Below are 22,211 nucleotides of genomic sequence, written 5' to 3'. Positions count from 1 at the left end.
CTTATCTAACAAGATGTCAGTTGAAGGATCTGATAACAGTGGGATAGATGCTGACCTTGGGCCTGATGTACATCCTTTCAGGCTTTCATATCTGGATAGATTCAGAGTCAGGGTTACTCAGTCTTTTAACATATTTCGTATAGAATTTGTGCATACATAAATGCACCATATAAGCACACCATATACTTCATATTAAAACTACCAATTACTTGGTGTGACTACATTGCAGCACAAACAAAATAAACCTGAAGCTAATGAATGAAACAGAACTTTCTGGATTTTGTGTTTCATGAAACCTAAGTGACAAATATGTTGAACTGACCTTTTTGGAATCCCTTTCAGAGTTGTTGCTTGTTGATTTTGTATGGGATACATATTTAACTAAAAAGAGAGTTAGAATAGCATTGGAAGCAGTCCGAATGACATTTACCAGGCTAATTCCTGGGATGAGAAGTTAGTCCTTTCAAGAGAGGCTGAAAAATCAGGTTTGTATTCCTTGGAGTTCAGAAGAATGAGGGGCGACCTTACTCAAACATGTAAGATCCTTAACAAGCTTGACAATTTTTAGAAATGTTCTCAATGGTAGGAGAGTCACGATAAGGGAACAGAGAAACAAAATGGGCTCATTTAACATTGAAGTGTGAATGAATTTTTTTTACCCAGAGGTTAGTGCATCTGTGGAATTCTTTGCCCCTGAAGATAGTGGAAACCAGATCATTAGATATGTTTAAGGAGATAGATAAATCTTTGAAAGATCATGGAATTGAGAGTTATGTGGAATTGGCAGAGGGAGGAGTTGAGGCCTGCAGAGATCAGCCATGGTTATATTTAATGTTTCCATAGTCTGATTGCCCCTTCTTGCTCGTAATTTTTTGTCCTTCTGTTTTCAATCTATGGCCCAAAGAATTGTCATTTTTTTAAAAAACAGTTATTTATTTTTGACAGATTTTCTCTCAGGCCCACATTAATAACCAGAAGTCCCCAGTACAGTTGAACAGGACTGGAGAATGTGAATATAACCATATAATCATATAACAATTACAGCACAGAAACAGGCCATCTCGGCCCTTCTAGTCCATGCCGAATGCTTACTCTCACCTAGTTCCACCGACCTGCACTCAGCCCATAACCCTCCATTCTTTTACTGTCCATATACCTATCCAATTTTACTTTAAATGACAATATTGAACCTGCCTTTACCACTTCTACTGGAAGCTCGTTCCACACAGCTACCACTCTCTGAGTAAAGAAATTCCCCCTCATGTTACCCCTAAACTTTTGCCCCCTGACTAATGACTGCAGTAATATTATAAGTAATGAACATAATCCCTGCCACTGCTCGTGAATGGAGTGTAGGGTAGGATGTACAATTTGGAAATTTTGTAGGCATATGATGGAGAAATTGCTTTCACCAGCTCCATAACATTGAATCAATTGCAATGAACCAACTAAATGAAGCAAGACCAAGCATTTTCCTTGAAATATCTCTAGTCTGTGGGTCTCTTGCTCTACTACTGGGTGCATTTATTCAGTGAAGCACTGAGGAAATTTCTTTGATAGAAGATAGAATAGAAAGATCTATTGCCACTTGAATGGTTTAAAGTCACTTTCCCAGCTGGCTGTGTTGTGTGCCCTAAATTCCCATGATGTTCCATAGTACTCTAGCTCTCTCCATTTACAGCGGGGGTTCCCAACCAGGGGTCCATAAATTCCTTGCTTAATAGTATTGGTTCATTGGATAAAAAAAGTCACAAACCCCTGATTTACAGGAATGCTTTCTATACCATGACTCATTTAGAATTCCCAATCAGGAACAAATTTTCTGGCAGCTTTATTTTCAATAGCTGCAGGATGCTTCTCAATTCAACTAATGATATCACTTCTGACAAATATTGTAAAATAATTTTATGATCACTATTTCATGTATAATACTTTGAAATTACTTTATGTAATAATCCTATATGGGAATGAGTTCATTTATGATGTAGTTAGAAGTTAATAACTAAAATTTCTTTTGCAGTATTACTAATCATAAAATGAACAATTGCATGAGATTAAAATTTTTAAAAGTTTCATATTTATATTTTTTTGTCTTCTTTGTCAGTCTCAATCTTCTAGTCTCCCTACCCTTAAATTCATAAAGTTTCCCTATTTGTCATGTCTAATTTCTCAGCCCTTTACTTCTGTCAGATAATGAGATAAACTACTGATTCCAATATAGTCAAGATCCTAGATACCCTTTTGATCTTGTTACATCAACATGTAGAATAAATAAGTTTTGATTTGAAGCATTAGAGGAGAAAGCCTAATCTGTAGCATACCCAATGGGAGCAAATGAAATGTACCACACAAAAACTAGCAACATGACCCAAGTGGTCACGTTAAGCTCCACGTGGGTCTGTTCTTATCTTGTGACATCAAAACCAATCCACATCTTCTATTCCTTCCTTCGTTCTCTTATCCAGCTTCCTTAAGCTGTTTTGCTATTTGGGTTGACATTTATTCCTCTCCATCAGCACTTGTCATCTATAGCTTTTAGTTAGGCAAACATTTATAGGCTGTGATTCTAAAAAATTAATTTCATGATAATGCACTTCCACACAGCTGCTTCTAAAAATGCAGAGTCTGGGTACATGTAATATTTCTTGACTTTCAACTTAATAAGATAAATAGCTCATGAACTATTATGGATAAATAGATAGAAAAATATGCAAAGTACTTGTATTATTTGTTATAGCAAATTTATTCCTTTTTAATTGTATTGCAAACATGGACTTTTCCATGAGATATGGAAGAAGCATACTTTGGAGGGCAGTAGGAGTAAAAGAAGAGAGGAGGTAATGTTGTGGGCCAAGGCGTTAAAGACTGACTGATTGGCCGGCAGTTTTGGTAGCAACCCAAGCGTTTCTCCCACTACCAGTTATCAATGCCCTCACGGTTCCCAACATTAGCTTTCCAACATTAACTTTTTTCTACTGCTGCCCTTCACAGGGTCCATTTGACCTCAATGCCAAGAGAAAAATCAACACAAAATCAAATTCAAAACCAAATTTATAATCTGCATCTTTGATCTGAAATTTTTTGTCAATCCATCTACCTGACCCATGGAGTTTTTCCAGTATTTTCAGTATTATTTTGAATCTTAAGCAACTGCAATGTTTTAATTACCCTTGCCAATTTACTTATTGTCTATCTTCCATATGACACTGCCAATGTTAAACCTAGGGAGTGATTCAACCAGTGGCTGCAGAATGGCTGATGGAAGACCTCCATTGATTAAGATGGTGGTGAATATTGGTTGCTCAGGTTGAAATGTTTGATGTTACAGTGTTCACTGAGCTTGGCAATTAGCTTGTAGATATTTCATTACCAGTCAAGGTTGTTGACTGCTGTTGGTGCTTCCCTCTGGGAGTGCCTGTGTTTATATAGGCTCTCATTGCTTGCCTCAGTCCTGATTGGCTATTCCTTCTAGGGACCTTTGAGTTCTATTTGCTCACATTTCTTTGGCTCTTAGGGGTCATAGATAGCATCTATTTTGACATGTTTATTTACAAAGTTATCAGATGAGAACCACGCTTCTGAAAATTCTCGTGCCTGCTTTGTGTTTGCCTGGGCCAGAACCTCCACAGTGTTCCAGTTAAAGTGATGGTCCTTCTCACTCTTCACGTACTGAGATCAGCAACAGTGGTTCATGTCTCCATACCAGCAGTTGGTGTTCCCATAAACAAATTGACAGTCTGTGTCCTGCCTGGTCAACATAGTTGCAGTTTCCATTGATACATGATACATTGGTACATGACAAACAAGAAGGAAACCACTTTAACTGGGAGACCAGTTAGATTAGAAAGATTGAAATAAGATGTGCAAAATTATTAACACTAGAAATAATAGAAGTTATTTTAATGTGTAAGAGAGTTGTGTAAGAGTCCTGCCCAGAAGTGGAGGAGGGAAGCTGATCATGATGGAGAAAAGGTATGGCTGAATAATAAATAACTTTGTGAGCTGGGTACAGAGCAATTTCTAATGCTGTTAAAGAAAAATAATTGGTTCAGAAAAAAAATGCAGCAGCTGTTGAATAAATACTTGAGGTTATGTGGCATGTACCATAGTCGGTTCTTCATTCTTCCTGGAATATGCAACCTGTGCTCTCGTACCAGAAGTAAGAGCAACGGTAGAATCAGATACTTGTAGACAAGTGAGTACAGTGATAATCCAAGTCAAAAGTTTTCAATCCATTATTTATGATGGCATTAATGAACATTTAAAAATTCACTGCTTAAGCACCAAGGCAGCATAAATTTGCAATGTATAAGAAATGCAATAAAAATGTTTAACAGAATTTTTTGTAGAGACTCCTAAATGTGTAGCCAACAGGAGCAGAGCAGATGTTGTCTATGTGGATCTTTAACAAAGGTTGGATGAGTTGCTTTGTAGACAAGTTGGAAATGATAATGAGGCCTCTGTCAGTCAGAGTCAACTACGGATGTTGTGTCCTAGCTGTCGAGATATGCAAGCCAGGGCAGTACAATATGGAGGACAAACTGTTGCCCATGTACCAAGCTCCCCCTCTCCATGCATCTGATGAACCCAAAGGAACGGCAGAGACTGATACAGTTTGGTATCAGCACCAGTCAACATTGAACTCAATGTAGGATTGCTTTAGGGTCTCCAGCTCCAGATTTTTCCCTCAAGATTCACTCCCAAAGCCTTCCCCATGTTGATATAATCGCAAGGCAGTGGAGGTTTGAGATCAGAGTTTTCCTTCTCCTAGATGAGCTGTCAACCACGATTGGTGAGCCCCATCTGCCAGAAGCGACTGGTTTTAAGGTGCCAGTACAGCATCTTTGCTCCTTCCTCTGTCAGTAGAAATGGTTCCACCTGGATTAGTAGCTAAGCCACATGTGAAGGCCAGAAGCTGGATATTGTTGTTAGAGGCTCTTTGAGTCACACGCCATTGGGAGAAAATGTTAGGAAAGTAATACAAGAATAAAGGCTACCACGTAGATTAAAACAAGCTCAAATCAATGATATTATCAATATGGCTGCTGTTCAGATGGGAGAAGGATTAGAAATGTGCCTCCCCTAATGTTATAGAGTGACAGACCTGTGGCCACCAACAACAATGTTATTCACTGAAAGTTGGTGCTCTGTGTACTGTATATATTATTATATATTATTTTTATACTAACCATTGAAATAGAAGCTTACAAAAAAATTAAAAAAGAAGAGGGCTTGAAGAAAGCCTCCACAAGATGTAGACCAGATGGTGGATGCAATTAATGTAGGTAAGTGTGAGGTTGTGTCTTTTGTAAGATTGAAAGTATGAATGGTAATATTCACTTAATAGGAAGGTACCAAATGAAGAGATTGACTTAATGGTTCGGGTACATAATTCCTGTAAACTATAGACTCAGAAAGTTATAATATATGAATAGAATTTTGCATTTTATAAACAGAGGCAGAACTCATAAACAGTGATGAATGTTTCCTCTTTCCACAGGACCCTCAGTTCCAGCAGACAGGATAAAACAAATAATGGTTGCTCTGTCTACTGTCACTCTCACTTTACAACCACTCTCCCATGTAAAGGAAGAAAGAATAAGGATGTTATGCTGTATTTTCGTTATGTGAATCCTTGGGAATATCGTTGTTAAGAAAACATTAAAATTACTGGAATACCTTCTACTGAGTGATAGGAAGCAAATATATCATCTTTCTTCGATATTTTTGCAATTAATGAGGTGGAGTCAGAAAATCAGGCTGAAATACACACAATATTTTGAATAAAGGGCATAGATTGAACTTCCATGGAAATTCATACTCATCAGGCATTATATACATAAGCAAACACACACAGTACATTTTGATGGCTATAAAATTATGAATGGAAATACTAACCAAATGGAAAGAAACCAAATATCTTGCATGAACAGAGACCCAACATTTCAAGTATTTAATTTTTGCATAGTATATGTTTAAAAATCCATTTACAATTCCTGTTGTTTTCATCATATCATATCACATCATACTCCAACATATGATTTTCAATGCATGTATAGACAGCCCCTATGCTACAAACACCCAACTTCCTGACACCTGTACACATGAATGAACTCCTTTAATATCATATTCAAAGTTTAATGCATTTAAATACATTCCTACAGATGGTAGAACTAGTTTCCTCTCTCTCTCTGTATTTTTAGTAATGGTTCGTTCTTATCAGTTTTGTGTGTTTTTGATGCTATTCATTACAAAAATGTGGAGGTGTGGTTACAATACTGAGCGATTATTTTTGTATATTTACAGACTTTGACAAAGTTGTCTTAAGGACACCTGTAAAAACAACTCGTTCATTACCTGGGTGTGGCCTGTATTTAAGAAACTGAAATTCTTCTTCCAGATGTTGTCAACTATAGAGATCAGTACAAAGAAAAATTAGTCTACATTATTGGCAACACAGCGGTTATCACAAACAGAGGAACCAAACGCGGATTGCTGATCAGATTACTGAACAGCATCTTTAAGTTGCTAGGCCTCACATGCAGCTTTTTAAAAAATTCCCTACCCAGTTACCACACTGGCCTCTACAACCTAATACACCATTACCATACAGAACTGATTATAGCCTTACTGAATAACTTTAACGTACATAGTTTATTGATGATTGTTATCACTCTGGGATACAGGCATAAGTTTGGCAAGGCGCAAAGAAGCAGCTAAGATGTGGTAATGGGTTCAGTAAAGGACATTGAGTGAAACAGGGAAGGAGAGGTAAGTGGAGCAAAGAGAGACAGTGAGGAGAGATGAGGGTACAATTAGTGGAACAGTGGCATCAGTCTGTGAGTGTGTTTATTGCTAGTTTTAAAATTCAAACCCTTTCCAATTCTTATTCATGAGAGATGTTTTATTTCAAGCATAATCATTTGCTTATATTTTTAGTCTTGTCTAAAGTATCTCATATTCCTTCCTACCCAATCACATATTTTCATTGATTCTCTTTGGGCTGATCTCAAACTTGATTATACTCAATAGCTGACCATTAGCAACCATCCAGGTAAAGAGTGCAAAGACTTAAAGCATTCTCAATAAAGAAATTACTTCTCTTCTCAAGTTAAAACAATATTCATGATTTAACAGTTTAACACGTGGAGCCTTGCATACAAAGATATGTATTCTCTACAGACCATTGATGACAGCATTCTTTAGGTCACCTGTCAATTTCCTACATTCCAGAGAATAAAGTTGTAGTACACAACTTCTCCTAGTAATTTAGGCCCTCAAGTCCCAGCAACATCCTTGTAAATCGTTTCTGAACTAGGATGACCAAAACTCTATACAATACTTCAGTACTATCTATCCATGGCTTACTCTACTGCCAAAATGAGACCAAGCTCATGTTGGAGGATCAACATCTTATATTCTGTCTGGGTAGCCTCCAACCTGATAGCATGAACATTGATTTCTCTGACTTCTGGTAATTTTTCCCCTTCCTTTTTTTGTCTATTCTACATTCTAGTTAACCTCTCATCCCTTCCTTCTCCTTGCCTGCCCATCTCCTCCATCTGGTACCCTGCTTTCTTCCATGATCCACTGTCCTCTTAGATTCATCTTTCTTCAGCCCTTCACCTCTTCCCCCTATCCCCACTCAACTTCTTACTTCATTCCCCTCTCCCCCACCCACCACCTTCCCTCAGCTGGTCTCACCTATCACCTGTTCTCTTCCCCCACCTTCTGCCTCGATCAACGATCAACTATTTATTCCCCTCCATAGATGCTAACTGACTTGCTGACTTCCTTCCCCATCTTGTGTGTGTTGCTCAATACTCCAAATACAGCCTAACCAATGTCTTATTTAGCTTCAACATAACTTCTCAGCTCCTATAACTAATGCCCTGACTGATGAAGGCCAGCATGCCAAACACCTCTGCACTAGCTTATTTAACTGTGACACTGCTTTCAGTGAGCTATGCACTTGTACTCCCAGTTGTCTCTGCTCCAAGACATTTCCCAGGTCCCTACCATTAACTGTGTAAGTCCTACCCAAATTTGATCTCCCAAAATGCCATACCTCTCATCTATCTGGATTTGCTTAGGGTATGGACCAGCACGTGAAATTATGACATTGTAAATATTAGTGAGACTTGGATGCAGGAGAGCTGGACTGGCAGTTCAGTGTTGGCTGGGCTCCATTACTTCAGACATAATAGTGAGAGAGGGATTAAAGAGAGAGGGGTGGCATTACTAGTCAGGGAAAACGTCACGGCAATACTCAGACAGGAAATACTGGACAGCTCGTCTACTGAGGCCATATAGGTTGAACTGAGGAATAAAAAAGGGATGACCATGTTAATGGAATTATATTATAGACCATCCAATAGTCAGTAGGATTGAGAGGAATAAATTTGTAGAGACATTGCAGACAGTTGCAAGAAACATAAGATTGTGATAGAAGGTGATTTTAAATTCCCACATATTGACTGACTCCCATACTGTAAAAGGATTGAATCGGATAATGTTTGTCAAATGTGTACAGGAAAAGTTCCTTAATCAATATATAGAGATCCCAACTAGAGGGAGTGCGTGCATGTGTGTGTGTAGGAGTTCACTTTGGATCTAGTGATAATAGTTCAATGACTTGTGGAGGGTGCAATTAAGACAGAGATAGACAGGTTCTTGATTATCCAGGGCATCAAAGAATTGGAGCAGCCCATGATTGAATGGCGGAGCAGTCTCAATTGGCCGAATGGCCTACTTCGGCTCCTATATCTTATGGTCTTAAATGGTTGTCTCTTTGACTGGAGGCCCATGACTAGTGGTGTGCTGCAGGGATCAGTGCTGGGTCTATTGTAGTCCATTGTCATCAGTGTCAATGAACTGGATGGTAGTGCGGCAAACTGAATCAGCAAATTTGTGGAGGTCACCAAGATTGGAGGCATAATTCGGGGGTATTCCCTTCTGCCGCCGGCGTGGGATGGCGAGTGTGTCGGGACCCTGAGGACTTGTGGAAACTGTGTGGTGATTTCTTTTGAACTTATAGTCCTTGAACATCTTTGGACTATTTTTACTGTGCCCATGGTCTGTTTTTTTTAAATTAATTATGCTATTGTTTGCACTGTTGTAACTATTTGTTGTAACTATGTGGTTTTGTGCAGGTCTTGTAGCTTTAGTTTTTGGTTTTGTTTTGTCTGTTGTTGTAGCTTTAGTTTTTGGTTTTGTTTTGTCTGTTGGATTTGGAGCTCTTTTCTGGGGAACGCGCTAAGACGGTAGCGCGATATTAATACACAGCAGACTTTCCGGACTCTGGATTGGGGATTGCCAAACGTTATGTGGATTTTCTGGTGTAGTCTGTTTTGTCATATGCTTTTGTGATATCATTCTGGAGGAACGTTGTCTCATTTTTTAACTGCATTGCATTTGTGGTTTCAAAATGACAATAAACTGAATCTGAATCTGAATAATTGACAGTATGGAAAGCTATCAAAGCTTGTAGTGTGATCTAGTCCAACTGCAAAAATGGGCTGAAAAATAGCAAATGGAATTTCTTGCAGACAAATGAAGTGTTGCATTTAGGGAGGATGAAGGGGAAGATTTACACAGGGAACAGGGGGGCACTGAGGAGTGTGGTAGAACAGACATATAGTTCCTTGAAAGTAGCTACAGTTGTAAAGAGAGCTTTAGGCACATTGGCCTTAATAATCAAAGTATTGAGTTCAGGAGTTGGAGTGTTATGTTGAAGTTGTATAAAACGTTACTGAGGCCTAATTTGGAATTTTGTGTGCAGTTTCTGTCACCTACCTACCTACCTAGGAAAGATATCAATAAGATTGAAAGAGTGCAAAGGAAATTTACAATGGTTTGTTGGGGCATGAGGACCTCAGTTATACCGAAAGCTTGAATAGGTTAGGACTAATATTCCCTAGAGCGTTGGAGAATGAGGAGAGATTTGATAAGAGGTATACAAAATTATGAGGAGTATAGACAAGGTAAATGCAAGTAGGCTTTTTCACTGAGGTTGGGTGAGTTAGAATTCATGGGTTAAGGGTGAAAGGTGAAATGTTTAAAGGGAACGTGAGGAGAACTTCTTTGTCCAGAGGGTGGTACAACGTGGAATAAGCAGCCAGCAGAAGTGGTGGATACAAGTTTGATTTCAACATTTAAGAGGAATTTGAATAGGTACATGGATGGGAGGGGTATGGAAGGCTGTGGTCCAGGTGCAGGTCGACAGGACTAGGCATAATAAAGTTGGGTATAGATTAGACAGACCTGTTTCTGTGCTTTAGTTCTCTATGACTCTATCACATGGTTCTCCACAATCTATGACACCACCTATTTTACTACCATCCAAAAATTACTTACCATACCTCATACATTCACATCCAAATTTTTCATATAAATTACAAACAACAAAAATGTCCCCACTCTGATGCCTGTGGCACACATCTAGTTTCAGGCCTTGAGACCACCAAACAATCTTTGACCAGAACCCTTTTCTACCTACCACTGAGCCAATTATGAATCCATTCATCCTCAGCATTACCCCACAGATCCCATGTGATCTAACCTTCCTGATAAGCCTTCTATGAGGGACTTTGGCAAAGTCAATATAGACAATATCACTACCCTACCCTCTTGGTTATCTCCTTAAATAAATCCTAGAGATATTCAGACATGACTTCCCACACACAAAGCTGTGCAGAATCTCCAAATGCTGCTGCCCGTCAAAAAACACTCCAGTAATTCACCCACCAGAGATTTCAGACTCACTGGCATATAGTTTCCTGGCTTTATTTGTTACTATTTTTGAACAAGGGTGCCACATTAGCCACCCACCAGTGCTCCAGAGTGTCATCTGCAGCCAGAGATGAAGCAAACATCACTGCACCAACCTACACAATTTTTTTCTAACTTCTCACAAGGTCTGAAAATGCACCAGGTCAGGCCCTGGAGATTCAATGTCCTTTAAGGCCTCATTACCTCTTTCTTGCTAATTTCCATGTGGTTCATAACAACAACACTCATTTCCTCTAATACTTTAGCTTCCACTTTTTTTCTCAATGTGAAAACTCAAGAGAATCTTTATTAAAAATCTCAGACGGGTTCTTTAGTTCCGTACAGATGGCCATAAAACCTTAAGACCTGAGAGCATGAATTAGACTATTTGGCCCATCAAGCCTTCACCATTCCATCATGGCTGATTTATTACCCCCATTCAACCCCATTATCCCTGACTTCTCCCCATATCCTTTGATCTGTAAACTTTCACTTTAAATATACCCATTGACTTGTCCTCCACAGCCACCTATGGCAAAGAATTCCACAAATTCACCACTGGCTAAAGAAATTACTCCTCACCTTTGTTCTAAAGGGATGTCCTTCAAATTTGCAGCTGTGCCCTCTGGTCCTAAATTCACCCACAATAGGAAACATCATCTCCACAAGGCTTTTCAATATTCAATAGATTTCAATGAGACCCCCGCTCATTCTTCTAAACTGCAGGAAGTACAAGCTCAGAACAAATACAGTTCATGTATTAACCCTTTCATTCCCAGAATAATTGTCATGAACCTCTCCAATGCTAGCACATCCTTTCTCAGATAAGGGGACCAAAATTGCTCGCAATACTCCAAGTGCAGTTTGACCAGTGCCTTATAAAGCCTCAGCATTACATCCTTGCTTTGAAATTCTAGTGCTTGCGAAAAGAATGTTAACATTGCAGTTACCCACTGACTCAACCTGTAAGTTAACCTTTACGGAATACTGTATAAGGACTCTCAAGCCCCTTTGCATTTCTGACTTCTGAATTTCTTCCCCATTTTGAAAAAAATCTACACCTTTATTCCTTCTACCAAAGTGCATGACCATTAACTTCCCTACACTATATTCCATGTGCCACTTCTTTGCCCATTGCCCTAATCTGTACAGGCCCTTCTGCAGACTCCCTACTTCCTCAACACCACCTGCCCCTCCACCTATCTTTTTATCATTTGAAAACTTGGCCAAACAATCCTGTCATCCAAATCATTGACGTACAATGTGAAAAGATGCAGTCCCAACACCAACCTCTGTGGAACACCACTTCTCACCTGGATCTAACCAGAATAGACCACCTTTAATCCCACTCTATGCTTCCTCCCAGTTATCCAATCTTCTATCCATGCTAGTAACTTTCCTGTAACTTTCCCTTATCTTGTTTAGCAGACTCATGTGCAGCACTTCGTTAAAGGCCCTCTGAAAATCCAAGTGAACAATATCCACTGACTCTCCTTTGTTATTTCCACTACTGCCTGTTATTTCCTCAAATAATTCCAACAGACTTGACAGGCAAGATTTCCCCTTAAGGAAACCATGCTTACTTTATAATGTGCTTTCAAATACTGCTACATTGAATTAGTTGTCAAATATTTATCTATTGTAACCCTCAGGTTCGGCTGGTGACGTTAGTCTATGGGAAGACAGTCTCTGGCCCCGCCAAACTTGTGAAATCTCATTTGTGTGGATGCTGCTTGATGTGTTCCCTGTTAGAAATCAGCACTGCAAAATATCAGAAAGTACACCATATGCAATTAAACGATTAAGCTTTATAATTCTTAATTTGACTATAGGATTAGTAAAGAATACAAAAAGAAAAAGGGCGCATTTTAATGAAACAGTCTAATGTGCACGTTGGAGCTCACGGCTTTCCGTTCATTTGTTCCCATCGATTTCCTCCGAGCGTCGTCAACCCCCAGACCCTTACTTCAGGTCCACTGTGTCCCGTGGTCTACCAGCTTGCTCCCCTCATGTCTTCTCTCTTCATCTCTCACTGAACATGAGAACATGAATACCTCCTCTTAGACACACAAGAAAGAAACAACACTCCCCTCATTGGATGGTGCAAATTCCAAAGCCATAACCCAGAGACTGCTGCTACAAAGAAACCATTGCATTAGCAGTGAAACCTTTCCCAGGGTGTTACATTATTATCATCCATAGAGTCAAAGTGCACTACAGCACAGAAACAGGCCCTTCAGCCTATCTAGTCCATGCAGAACTGTATTTTGCCTAGTCTTATCGAATTGCACCTTGACATAGCCCTCCATACTTGTCCCAACCATGTATTATCCAAACTTCCCTTAAATGTTGTAATCAAACATTTGTACTGGCAGCCCGTTCAACACTCTCGTTACCCTCTGTGAAGTTCCCACTCATGTATCCTTTGAACATTTCATCTTTCACCTTTAATCCATGCCCTCTAGTCCTAGTCTCACCCAGCCTCAGTGGTAAAAGCCTGCTGTATTTACCTGAACTAACCCTCTCATAATCCACAAATTTGCAGTTTACCATATTTTCAACCAAATCATTAATATACGGTAGATGACAAACAACAACAAACCTAGCTCCGATCCCTGTGGTATACGACTGACACCTGCCTCCAGTCAGAGAATTAACCACTTCTCCCACTAAACCAATGTTGAATCTAAGTTACTACTTCATCTTGAATGACAAGCAACTGAGTCTTCTGGACCAACTTCCCATTTGATACTTTGTCAAAGGCATTGCTAACATCCATGTAGACCTTAATCCATTCAAACATCTCTGGCAAGACCACAGGATTGCTGTTCACTACCGCTCCCTAACTAACCTGGCACATCTTGAGCAATTTTGCAAGGAGAAAGGGGCAAATCCCGTTCCATCATGTTGTGCAAAGCTAATAGAAACTTATCCAAAAAGATTACTGGCTGTCATAGCTGTGAGAGGTGGTTCAAATAAATACTGAGCAAAGGAGGAGGAACACTTTTGAACAACTGATATTTTGGTTTTTGAATTTTTTTAGTTTTTCATGTTTTACAATTTTCCTTGTTTTTGCGGCTCTACTTTGGAACACGTGATTCAGAAATAAAAATATCTCAGTTAAATTGATCAAAATCCCTGATTGTAATACTCATTTATGTGAACAATGGGTTGTTGGCTGAATACTTTTACAAAGATCTGTATCATGTTAGCACTTTGTAGAATCTGCCACCTCATGTCAATGCTTCACATGGAAGTGTGTACACTTATAACAAATATTTTCCCATCACTTTTGGTTCAATCAGTCTCTGATAAATTATTCTTAGAATCACAATTCTCCCCTGCTATTTGTGGAGCAGGGTAAACCTTGAGGGTCATCTCTAGAATTGAATCAATATGGTATGTGGAACAAATGGATAAATTATTGATTTTTCAGCCTCAAAACCTGTCTCAGAAAGAAGACAGAAATATACTAGATACTTAATTGGTTAGAGAAAGCACATCTAGGATAATACCTGTATACAAGACAGGCAGGTAAGGCTGGCATTGATTAAGAAGCAAGTCTAGAAATTATTCCTTTGAGCTCAGTGCTACTGGCATCAATGGCTGGTTGCTAGGCAAAGATTAGGTGAGCTTTATTTGTCAAATGTACATGAAATATTGAAACATACAGTTAAATTTGTCATTTGTTTTCAAATTAAATCAGTGAGGATTGTGCTGGCCATTTTGCAAGTGTCCCCATACTTCTGGTGTCAGCATCGCATGCCCACAACTTACTCACCCTAACCTCTCTGGCTTTGGAATGTGGGAGGAAACCAGAGCACGCTGAGGAAACCCACACATTTATGGGGAGAATATACAAATTCCTTACAGACGGTGATGAGAATCAAACGCTGATTGATGATCCCTGGTGCTGTAGAATAGTTGTGCTAATTACTACACTAACATGTTGCCCAAGTGCAGAATATTTGCGTTCTGGAGACTAGGCTCATTAGTGAAAAAGCTGAAATAAAAAGATGCCAAGAGCTGACACCCTGGAAGAGTCACCAGAATCTTTTGTCTCCACAGGCAGCATTGGATTTCCTCAGTGACTTCATCTTCAGAAGAAGCCGGAAGGAAGCAGTATTCCCAGACATCAAGTCCACACTGGGAATTCAAGTTTAGCAATTTGCAGTTGTTTATTCACCTCTTCAACCAGGGGCAAAAGTCTTGGAAGAATATTTTTAAATCAGTTTGCTTCTCTTTATTGTATTACATACTGTTGATCCTGTTGAATTTTGGTTGTTAGACAACGTCAGCAATCAGTGATAGCAAACTTTAATTTCTGTTTTAAAAATACCAACAGACCTTTGAAGAAATAAATGATTACAAAGCAGTTGACTTTTTACTAATTTTATATGCACAACATTAGCAGATATAAAAAAATAAGCTTCATATGTTTATAATATCACTTAGTGAGATAGGGCATTTCTGTAAATATTATTCAGACTGGCAACATACTGTGGAAGTCTCAGTAGGAAGACAAGAAAATTGTAGCGCTTCTAAAAATCACCTTTTATGGATACCAAGTTGAGGGAGAGTAGCATTCAAGTAAAGACTTGTAACTTCTGACCTCTTTGTTTTAACTGTACTTGCTAACCAGCTGTCCTTGTTGCAAAACTACTAGAAAAGTGTTTTCTTCACCTCTACTGAGTGACATTAAATGTCAAATTTCAAGTTGTCACCTTCAATGTGGAAAGGGTTCACCTACACTAGGGTAAATCACGGGTGATGGGCCATATCACACAGACTACTTATGCACAAAATTACTATCACGCATTGGTTAAAACTGCAGTGAATCCATCACCCACTTGAACCCCCTCCCCAACTCCACCCCTAATCTGCCTACCACATTTTAGAATTTTAACTGGACAATGATATGTGTCATCTGGTCCAGTGTGTGCTCATTGTATTGGCTTTGCTGTCTCTAGTGTGGTAGTAAGTGTATCACCGTTCCTTCATCTGTCACATTAAAAGAAGTTGTAAATTTACATAGCAACTTTCAAGACCTTAGGATAAGAACCAGTGTGCTTTACAGTCAAATAAGTGCTTCTGTACATAGGTACTGAAGTTTTAACAGAAAACTTGGCTGTTCATTTGTCACAGCAAGATCCCCACAACTAACTGACAATAGTCAGATAATCTATTTTTGTGATGTTAATTGACAGATAAAATATTGGACATAGAGAACTCTATTTTCCTTCTTCAGAAACTGTCACGGGATCTTATAGTTCATCTGGGAGGTCAAAGGCAACGGAATATACTGTGTAACCCATTCTAGAACATGTTAGCTCTCTTAATTCCCCATTCCCTCAGTACCACAGGTATTCAGCACTGAGTTTGTGCATTGATATGTCTCTGGATTACATCCTTATCTCTACAACCTTTTGACCCAAAGACCAAAATCTAACATTCAGTAGATTTCACCAAAAGGTGCCTAAGTGGTAATTGGAAGCACAGTGGAGTATATTAGTTTATTGTCATATGTACAAGTACACACAAGTACATTAATGCACTGGTGTAATTAAACACTTACATAGCATCAGATAAGCAGGATTCACAAGTAAACTATACACAAGTAAATTATACACACTTTTTGCAAAAAATGACAATTTGAACAAAAAAGGGGGCATGTTTCATAAACTTATCTGGTTGAGTATGGAAGACTGAATAGTGATCAACTTGAAAGGTGAAGGGTGTTAGGGTTAATTCAAGACTGCCATTACAGGTCAGGAGTGGCTCACGTAATATTAGGAGACCGGAATGCGAGGGAGGGGGGGAAGCGAAACTGGGGATTCCGCTACACCGAAACTACTAGTGTCACGCGATTCAGTAAACAAAAGAAACAGGTAACTCGTGAGTGTATGGCATCGGGCCAATAAGATGGACACAAGTGCCCGATATTACCTAATATGTAGCGGGGGGTTGTGCTGGGGGGAAAAGGGGTATAAATAAGAGCAGATTGTAAGGGGAAGACGGAACGCGCCTTCTCCAGCGACTCCGTGGATTCGCTGTGCCAGTTACGAATTCTGCAATAAACCCAAGTTTTGTAATATTCCAGTGTTGGTTGTCTCTCTTCCTAAACGAACACAGGGCAGAATTTCAAGCCCAACAAGGGTTAGATTGGTTACATAAGATCCAGGCATCACTTAGCCTCTTTGGCACTTGTACCATCATGGCTGGGATGGATAAAACCTCAACTCTACATTCCCATCTACCCATAGTAACTTTTCCCATGCCTATCAAATATTTATCTACCTGTGCTTAGGTAGCAAAGAAAATTCAAAGACTGCTGTTACCACCCTTTGAAGAAAGAGGGTTGCTTCACTGTATTAAATCCGTAATCTTCTTTTTAAAAAGTGACCTCTAGTCCTAGATTTCCCCATATGAGGAAAAATCCTTTTTATATCCCTGTCAAATAAATCAAGTTCCCTGTCACTCTTCTAAACTCCAGCAGATACGAACCTAGTCTGTCCAATCCTTTCCGTTAAGACATCCTGCCTATTCCAGGTATCAGTCAATGCGTAAACAACTTTTCTTGAATAAGGAAACTTACACTGTACACAATATTTCCTATACAGTCTCACCAGTTGCCTACATAACTGAAGCATAACCCCCCAACTTTTGTGCAGAGTACCCTTCATAATAAACAATAGATATAAACTAATTACCCAGATACAATATTGAGAAATTCATTCCAGTTGATATTGCTAAGTATTTTATGACAGTGGCAACTACTATGTGGAAAAGAACCTGGAAACCAGAATAACATATTGTCACTACATCAACTGTAGGTGATTTTATACATAGAGTGTTTAAATTAGGATATAGTTATTCAGGAACAAAGTCAAGGATTTTTCTTTTCATAACAAAGCAGAGTAAGAAATCGAAACATTCTGTCCTAAAGGTTGTGAATAGTAGGGCACTGGAAGTTTTCAAGGCTTTTGCAAAAGAGAAAAACTAGATTTGCAGTATCACGTTAGCCATGATCTATATGAATGGGAAGGTGACCCAAAGTAACTAAGAATGGTTTTGGCTCTGGGAGATTAAGGAAAGGGGAAGTGCTTACAGACACTCTTTACAGCTCAGCCTACAGAAAATTAACAGATTTTTCAGGTATTGTTGGCTTCTTCTTGACCCATGCTGCACCTATGAAATTCACCCTGAACTGAGAACACCCATACACCTACTAGAAATGAAAGTTTCCATTACCTCAATCTTCAGATATCATATAACAACGTAGGATCATCTGTGTTAATGCATATCTGACATTCAGAAAATTTTCCATGACTATGATTCATCCTTTCACTCATCCCTAATCCCTAATGCATGAAGAATGAAATTTACAGATGACTTTTGTGCAACTGATCATTCTGCTTGCATCCAGTCAGAGTCCAGGGACAAAAGCAGAGCGGCGTGAAAGGAACCAGCAGCAATCTGTCTGCTGGTAGAGGTAGCTCAGTGGAAGCAGGGCAAAGGCAAGGTCTGTCATTTGCTGCTGTCCCGAGATATAACGGTATCAGACTGGTGGACTCAGGCTGTTGCTCAAGCCCTGTAGTCCCCATGGTTAGCAACATGAAGAGTCTCATGGCAACCATTACATCCCGACTTCCCTGAGGCTCAAATATCCCTGCTGTCTAGAAGCTGCAATTCACAGCATTCACCAATCTGTTTCCCCACATACTCCAGAGAAGTACTCTATTCTACTTAGCAAGTGAAAGCATATTCTATCATTTCATACATGCAGTCAGCAACAAACTCAAGGCCAGCTACTCCCTAATTTCCTTATTGCACCACTGTAGTACTTTTGATGAAGATAATGATGGAGTGCGCTTTGGTGAGGAGTCTCATGATTGAGATGCTGAAGAAATGATACTTTCAAGTCGAGGTGATTAATGACAATGGGGGGGGGGGGGGAAGCAAACCTGTAGGTGTTGAGACAAGAAACTGCATTGCATTTTGTAGATGATGTACATGACAGCTATGGTGTTCTAGCAGAGAAAATAATTGAAATGTAGTGTGATAGGCAGGGTGCCAATTATAGAGCTGGATGATACTCAACTTCACAAACATTTTAGGAGTTATTCTCTTCCAGGTAAGAACGTTTGTCCCTGTTCATATCTTAAGTGCCAAATCTTGAAAAGATAAAAAAAAACCTGCTGGTTGCTCCATTGTTACTTGAAATGTGATAAAACTCACATGACACTTACGGAAAACCCATTTAAATTATGCCATTGATTTGCTGCACTTTCATGGAGACTGACCTCACACTCTGTACATTGGTGTGATAATTCTCTAGTAGCTTTTCTTTCCAGCAAGTATCAGTTACAATCAGATCAGCTATAATTCTATAAAAATACTTAAAAATAAACAGCGATTGAAAGTAAAGTAGGAGGCAAACCCTGATGCCCCTTTACCTGCAAATCCTTGGTTCTGATTCAGACTTTACAAACCAACAAGCATTCTTAGAGGACACAAGGTAGGGCACAGTGGTTTATATCCACGTGTCCTGAGTCTTATACTTTCATCTACAATGGTGTTTAAGCAATTAATCAAACTCAGGAACTTATTGTAAATACTTAGTAATCCATCTTTGGGTGAATGTGGAATGCATTTCTTAATAGGGAGCACTTATAAAAGAGGGAAGTTCTCGGGTAGGGAAGCAACTTCCTTCATCCAACATGAATATACTGTATATACACTTCTAGAGTCTCCTAACCTCAGTAATATTAAACTAACTTTGCTTTTTTGGTTCCTGAGATTACCATTTCTAAGGTAAATTCCCATTGTTGATCAAACAGATTATTTAAACTGGCAGAGATACGATAGGAAAAAAGCCACTTACTGCAACAGTATCAGATACCAAAGTATGCCAAGCAACGTTATAATGCCAAGTAAATCTGCTAGTTATTGGAAAATATCCAAATGTACCATTTTACACAGTGATAGCAACAGGATTGGGGAGACCAGATATAATACAGTCTTGATAGCAGTGTGCTCACATCTCACTCAGTACAGACCTTCCCAGGGTTGTAAATGGCTGACCTACGGACACCATACATATGAATGAGGTGATTTACAAATACACCTCAATAATTAATTTTCGGTGAATTTTTAAACCGTTTTTGAAGCAAGTTAAACTTCCTTAGCTCTATAGCAGAGCTTCACTGATGAGTGTGAGGCAAATTACGTGACTTGGAGTTAGCCAATGTGATTCGAGTAATCTACTTGGGAGGGGCAATACTTTAAGTGAGAATTCACAATTTGAGCCACACTGCTGCCTGCTTAGATCAGCACATTTCAGTCCTGATGAAGGGTCTCAGCCCGAAATGTCGACTGTACTTTTTTCCATAGATGCTACCTGGTCTGCTGAGTACCTCCAGCATTTTGTGTGTATTGCTTGGCTATTTAGAGGAAGGTTTTGCTGTCTGCTGTTGTGCTGCAGGTGTCCTTTTAAGGTTCGAACTGGGTATTTCCCCATGCATTTAGGAATCTAGTGGGATGGTTAAGGATGGACAACGATGGACTTCTACTGCTGCAGGTCTGCAGGCATCTTCTGCTACATGGAAGTGGGCACTTCCATGTTCTTTCTCTCCCCTCACCCTCCCCTAACCCCCATCCATGCCCCTCCACATCAAGGAGTATGAGAGGTGACTTGTTAGAGAATGATGAGAGGCATAGACAGAGTGGACAGTCAGAGACTTCTTCCCAGCGTGGAAAAGGCTAAAACAAGAAGGCATAATTTTAAGGTGATTGGAAAAAAGTATATGGGTGATGCCTAAGGTAAGTCTTTTTGCAAAGAGTGGTGGATTTGTGGAATATGCTGCCAAGGTTGTAATGGAACAAATATATATGATAAGTATACATTATGGAAATTTAAGAGACTCTTAAATAGGCACATGGATAAAGGAAAGTGGAGGGCTATGTGGGAGGCAAGGGTTAGATTGACCTTAGAGTAGGTTGAAGGGTAGGTATAATATCGTGGGCTGAAGAGCCTATGTGTGTACTGTACTGCTCCATGTTTTATGTTCTAAAACTAGAAATATTGGAACTCCAGAACAATATGTAAACGTTAGTAATACTCAGAAAGAAGAGAGAAACCGAGTTAACCTTTAAAGCCGATGATGTTTCATTTTAACTAGAAAGCATTAGTTTTCACTAACCTGAAGCATTCACTAACTCTGTTTCTCTCTCCACAGATCCTGTCCAACCTGCTGTGTATTTCCAGAATTTTTTGTTTTTATTTCACCACTTCTGATCAGTCTTCACAAAGAAGAAACATTAATTTCAAAATGACGTCCAGGTTTATGGAGCACTAGAAGAATCATCACAATGTCAGAGTTCTTCTTGTAACACTGTTTATCGTTGTGTTCTTATTGAACTTGGCTAACTAGTGCTGGAAATATATTGACATTTTAACTGCCACCCAACCAGCAATGTTGTTGACACTTAGAGGCAAGAATAAGAATGCTCTAATCTTACCTAAAATCTTGAACATTTTATTCTGTTTCAGCAGAGGCACAGTGATGATAAGAAGACAAGTATTCTTTAAAATATTAAATAAAACGCATTTAACGAAGATATCCTTCCCAGTTCTGATTCTAAATTGAGCTTAGAATTCAGCTCAAGGCAGAAGAATGTACAAACAGTAAAGGAGTTCAAACTAGTAACATACCTGAGGACTCAAAATGAGATCAGGTGAATGATTCTTCTGACAATTCATTTATCTAAAGAGCACCATTCATTTTATACAAATAGTAAACAGCATTCATAGTTTATCAAGGTTTACCATGTGCTTCACTGTGGATGAATCACTTTATTTTATATACCATTATCCAACAACTAGTAAGACTTAATGACAGAATCACAGCATTTCTTAAAGTAACTCTTCCCGATAAGGAATATGACGTAACTATTCTCAGCGAGCTGTACAGGAATGTGGAAATTAATTGCCGGTATGACCACAGCTTCATATAAATCCCTTATGTAACTTTATGCTCTCACTGGGGAATCTTGGCCTCACAAAAGAATTAATTTCACTTAACCTTATTGATCTCCAAGCTGATCCATGGGGAAACCAAGCCATTCTTTGTCCTAAGGCTCTCTCTCTCTCTCTGTCACCTATTCTGCTCTCAGCCACCTTACAGCTCACACATACTGTCCAGCTTGACATCACTTTCACCTTTCCCCTGCTCTGCGTCCAGTGATCCGAACAGTTGTTTTGGATGAAATAGTGAATTACGTGCATTTCTAACTTAGTGTACAGCATTTGATGTGAACAAACCCGTCTCTTTACATTGAAGAAATTAAACAAGATTGATGGTGCCCTTGCATTCAGTCCACAGTGCTGACCTCTTATTTTAGCTGTCCATCCCACTCTCATTCTGGCACACTTGCTTGCG

The 22,211-nt window shown here is 39.2% G+C and overlaps 1 protein-coding gene across 6 annotated transcripts in view; it reads left to right on the top strand.

Moving 5' to 3' along the window:
• Positions 1-15,160, top strand: part of saxo4 (stabilizer of axonemal microtubules 4) — a 152,548-nt gene extending 137,388 nt beyond the window's left edge. For 3 of the 6 annotated variants that reach the window (XM_073049368.1, XM_073049370.1, XM_073049369.1), the window contains exon 13: positions 14,839-15,159. In XM_073049368.1, the coding sequence (XP_072905469.1) occupies positions 14,839-15,058 (220 nt within the window). In that variant the 3' untranslated portion in view covers positions 15,059-15,159. Of the gene's footprint in view, positions 1-14,838 lie in introns of all 6 variants that reach the window. The other 3 variants (XM_073049372.1, XM_073049371.1, XM_073049373.1) reach the window with 2 other exon arrangements.
• The last annotated feature ends 7,051 nt before the right edge of the window (positions 15,161-22,211 follow it).

This window comes from Hemitrygon akajei, chromosome 6 (assembly GCF_048418815.1).
Source record: "Hemitrygon akajei chromosome 6, sHemAka1.3, whole genome shotgun sequence".
Lineage (NCBI taxonomy): Eukaryota > Metazoa > Chordata > Chondrichthyes > Myliobatiformes > Dasyatidae > Hemitrygon > Hemitrygon akajei.
The sequence above is the reverse complement of the archived record's forward strand: the minus strand, read 5'-3'. Positions and strand labels throughout refer to the sequence as shown.